Below are 5224 nucleotides of genomic sequence, written 5' to 3' on the forward strand. Positions count from 1 at the left end.
GCCAACAACATTTCAATTACAAGAAACTACACTGTATTCAAGAATAAAATAGTTTTTGCATATTCAAAGTATTTCCTATTGGATGCAAAGAAACTATCGAACTACCATGGTGATTGATAGTCATAGTAATGGTGTTACCTCTATTTGGGGTATCTCTTTCGGTGGCCTATCAGCAAAATAAGCATACAAAGCTCTCAACACAGCCTATGATCCCACCAAAAAAAGAATAATATGATATTGTTAGAAGTGTGTTGGCAATGGAAATTTATTTAAGTGTTGAAACGTGTTACCTGGTGTGATACCACCACAACTGGACCGCGTTGTCGTTCAAGCTCGATAATTACAGGCTCCAACCTGAAGATTGAAGAAAAAACAGATGAATATAATCAAAGCTTTTTGATAATTGAGCTATTCACAGTAACTAGTATCTGTATCAGAATTTACTGCACAAACCTCTGTATGACAACAAGATAAGAGTCCCCACGAGGATATCTATACCTTAACTTGTCTTTCTTATGTGATCTGGGATGTACAAAATGAAGTCATGGGTAATTTAGAAGTGGGGGAAGATAGTAATCAACGCAAGGGCGAATTTGAAGAAAAAAATTAACAGTAATAGCTATAACGAACAAAAACAGAGAAAATAATTTGTTTCTGAATTAACACTGCATGCAATGTTGATCTCGAAACTCGGAGCAAACAAACAAAAGTAGAAAATAACCATTTGTTTCAACAAACTTTTCCATTTCCATCTGCATGCAATGGTCATATCTCAAACAAATTTGAGCTCTTACTTTAGTGGAGCTATATGTGTGTGTAGAATCTGAAACAGGATATAGACTTTGGAAAAAGGTCTCAGCAACCTTGAATAATATAACGAACCTTTAAGCATTTCCCTTTTCTCAACTAAACTTAATGGAAAGATATCAATCTAGTGTAATCAATTTCTCTTAGGTTACAACACAGCTGTATGAAAATTACCTGGTTATTTGATTTAAAGAGTAAGATGGTGATAGAGGTTTGAAACAAAATAGATCTGACTTGTTTGAATACTTTTTCGGACATCAATGAGACAATTTTCTAAAAATGTAGATGTACTTAGTATATGAGAAATCAGTATAGATACATATTAGTAAAACTCAAGCTAAGTAAAACCATCAACTTAAACTTCACATATGTGATAACCTTATCACACTGTCACCACCAATTCGCCCTCTGACATTGTGCCGGCTCTCTCCATGCCTGGTTAGCAAAATTGGGCGTGGCGTCAGATATGTGTTGACGTGAAACATAAAGGCGATGCCACTAGAATTCACACTTCAACACCCACCATCCTCATTCTTCGAAAAGGGTGAAATGGAGAGTACTTAAAGAAAGATATAAAAAGAATTTAATTGAGGAAACAGTTCTCATCACATAACTGAGGAGAGAAGTACTTATTCAAGAGAATATGTTCTCACAACATTTTTTAGGAGTCATTTAACTAAAGCTAAGTCAGAATAAAACAAATGTGACCTTGTATTTTAAAGTGTAGATTTTTGAAAAATCTATTCAGAAGTGAAAACTTCAATCAACTTGCTCTCTGCAGCTACCACTTTATAACCCTGATGTATTAACCAATCTTCCAATATATTTACATAAGCACCGAACAAAACATTACACCTTCTTTCATAAATATGACATAAAAATTGGAAATAGTTATTACAGCCCGATTATCAAATGATGCTGACAATTATCACCCAAGAGTCAAGAAGTTATGAGAGTCATGGCTGTCACATACGTGTACAACAAGCACTAGGCAGTGTTATTACATTATACCAATTAAGTGACTAAAAAGAAAGCAGTTGAAGAATCCCTAATCGTAGCATCATAATTTTACAACCAGATAGGCAGATTTTTTCAAATTTCAAGAAAAGCTTAATATCAAAATACATAAGTGAATATCTTACCCTCGGCGTAGCACATACAAAACATGACCATCATTAAGAATTCAAAACTCTTTCAGACATGTGCCATACATAATACATGAGCCTCAACCCATGTAGATGAGACAAGAAAGATATTGCAGTTCAAAGAGACATACCAGGAAGAATACTATCCGCCCAGGAACGTACCCACTAATATTGTTCACCTGTTTTAGAAAATGACATTTCATTTATCAGATAACCATTCCATATTCAAAGACGTGTAAATGTAAAGTATGGAGTGCATTCGGAGAAGAATTTAGATCGGAAAGATAAACCACATTTACAACTACGGCTAGTATTCGATACATCCAAATGCTAGGAATATAAATCAACATTTTCAGACCTGGTTATAGATCTAGTCGAAACTCAAAACATTCCAAAAAATAACTTTTTGTAACAATTAAGAAAATTGTATTGCTCTACTATGTAACAATGTATTGTGTAGATATTTGTTATGAAAGATATATGCACCGTGTTCTTTCCCTGCCCCAAAACAGCATATGATATGCTTGATCTATATCTGCTGCGTGTTAGTTTAATTAATTAATTAATCATATTTGAATTTTGATTATTTTTGAATTATCTTATATAATTAAACTAACCTAAAATTATGGCCCACTTTTCTCCCATTAAGTCTATCACATTCAAAATATACGTGAGAAGTAGCAGAAAAATCGTGATGGACGGTTTTTCTTTTAATTATAAATACTCTCACATACGGGTTACTAAACCTACTCTCAGAAAATTAGAATACACCATCGCTATTTGAGAGCCAGGGTTTGGCAACATCATCCTAGGGTTCCACCATCTGGCACTATCTTCGGAAGTTTCCAAAGTTTGGCAACATCCTCCCAAGGGGTCCAAAGTCTGACAGCACCGTCTTCCCACGGTTCCAATCCACGTTTTGCTTGGAGAAAAGAATATCGAGAATAAATCTAATTTTTAGCAATGGCAGGAGGTTTGTTTAAATTTCGCTTCCGCCAACATATTTGATTATATGTTTATTTTCTTACATTTGGTATCAGAGCAATTTTTGCCTCTGCCTTGCTTAGAATTTTCTTCTCCTCAAATTCTTGATCAAGATTCGCTTTAAATTCTTATTTGAAAATATTTTGGTTTTCTATTTTCAACAATTGTTTTGCGATATTTTCTTGATCAAAATCCGATCCTGCGATTTGAGAAAATTTCATTCTGTCTTTGAGGAAAATTTTAAATTTTTATTTTGAAATTAATTTATGCAAAATATTAAATTTTTGAATTTTCCTTGCGTTTCGATGGAGTGTTCAGATTCTTCTGTAATATTTTATGTGCACTTCATATCTGTGTCGACTTGTATGCGCAATTAATTATTCGAGGAAGCTTTTCGGTGTTGAATATATGAGATGATATTTATCTGCAATCGAAATCAGATTTGTATGGTTTTGTTATCAATTGTGGCGTTTTTTATACAACCGAGTTGCGGCGCATACATGTTAATTAATTTAATAAAATCAAACATGTACCTATGCGCATTAATGTATCTGCATTCAGTCCAAATTTCTAATGATATCATCCGGAATCATATATACATATTATTTGCAAATATGGATTAATTGCAAGTGAAATCACTCCAAATCCATTCATGAAAATCAATTCTGCAAACATACATATTATATTTGTTTTGTTTTATTTATTTATTTGTATATATAGCAGCTAATTGTATTTTGAATAAGGATGAATCATGCTGCGTTGGTTTATTTATTTATTATTATTATACTTAATATTACTGTAATGATAAGGCATGCTGAATTATTATTATTATTATTATTATTTTGCATATATCTGCCCTACATTCTTGATTGGAGCATGCCGATGGTATAAATCTGATTTATTTATGTGAACTTCAGTTTATATATTCATGATGTTTGTGATTTATTTTAAATTTTATTTAATTGCGGAATAGCCACAACATCCTCGATTAATTAAAATTTTATTCATGATTTATTTGAAATCACATTAATGGACATCAATTGTGATTATCATGTACGATGTGATGAGATCTACCCACAGGAGTCTCGTTATATTTGTACGAGTAATTAGGATAGAATATCGAGTTGTATTTCTTAATCTACCCACAGGAATTGAGAAAAAGAACACAATTTGATAGTTTTATTGTAAAGTTTTTGATGAAATCTAATTGAGTAAAACTTTAGCCCACAGGCAAGTTTTATGTCTCTAGATTCATGTTTTAACGTGTTTACATTGGTAGAACATGTAACTTATTTGTCTCGATTATTGATGAGCATGTATGTTTAATTTTGCAGCATTTAATCCTATGAATTTCTCTGACATTAAATGTGATATTCCTGAATTGACTGGTGATAATTATAAGATCTGGAAGGAGAGGATTCTCCTTCATTTAAGCTGGATGGACATTGATTATGCTATACGGAAAGACGAGCCGCCGGTTATTACTGAAACCAGCGAGCCAGATGATGTGGATCTTTATGAGCGATGGGAGAGATCTAACCGTCTTTCCATGATGCTCATAAAGACTAAGATCTCTGCTGGTATCCGTGCGTCTGTCGATCAGCATGATAATGTTAGAGAGCTTTTGAGGGCTATTGATGAACAATTCGTCAAGTCTGATAAGGCTCTTGCCAGCACACTGATCATTCAGTTCTCCACCATGAGGTTCACGGGTGTGAGGGGTGTGCGCGAGCACATAATGCGCATGCGGGACATTGCGGCGCAGCTGAAAAGCTTAGAGGTGACCATGTCTGAGACCTTTCTTGTCCATTACATATTGTGCACTTTACCTCATCAGTACGGTCCATTTAAGATATCCTATAACACACATAAAGATAAATGGTCCATTAATGAATTGATGACCATGTGTGTTCAAGAGGAGGAGAGACTACTGATGGAGGAAGGTGAGAAAGTAAACCTAACGGTCCATGGCAAAAAGAGAAAGCATGACACAAAGGGGAAGGGACCTGTGCCAGCTGAGCGGGTTATAAAGAAGGAGTCTACGTGTTTTTTCTGTAAAAAGAAAGGACACATGAAGAAGGACTGCATTAAGTTCAAAACCTGGCTCGAAAAGAAAGGTATCCCTTCTGCATTTGTCTGTTATGAATCCAATATGGTTAATATTAATTATAACACATGGTGGATTGATTCTGGTTCTACAATCCATGTTTCCAATACCTTGCAGGGTATGGAAAGCCTAAGGAAACCAATGGGAAGTGAACAGTTCATCTATTCCGGTAGTCGGATGC

The 5224-nt window shown here is 34.4% G+C and overlaps 2 protein-coding genes across 2 annotated transcripts; both read left to right on the forward strand.

The window, feature by feature from the left end:
- The first annotated feature begins 4281 nt into the window (after nt 1-4281).
- LOC127242024 (uncharacterized) lies at nt 4282-4705 on the forward strand. The gene is made up of 2 exons (XM_051261358.1): nt 4282-4640; nt 4702-4705. Exons 1-2 carry the CDS (start codon nt 4282-4284, stop codon nt 4703-4705), a joined length of 363 nt encoding a protein of 120 aa, XP_051117315.1.
- Nucleotides 4690-5224, forward strand: LOC127242374 (uncharacterized). The gene is made up of 2 exons (XM_051261892.1): nt 4690-5053; nt 5161-5224. The coding sequence occupies exons 1-2, from the start codon at nt 4723-4725 to the stop codon at nt 5193-5195; spliced, it is 366 nt and encodes a 121-aa protein (XP_051117849.1). The 5' UTR covers nt 4690-4722; the 3' UTR covers nt 5196-5224.

Source organism: Andrographis paniculata, unplaced genomic scaffold, assembly GCF_009805555.1.
Source record: "Andrographis paniculata isolate CXL003 unplaced genomic scaffold, ASM980555v1 Contig86END, whole genome shotgun sequence".
In the NCBI taxonomy this organism is placed as follows: Eukaryota; Viridiplantae; Streptophyta; class Magnoliopsida; order Lamiales; family Acanthaceae; genus Andrographis; species Andrographis paniculata.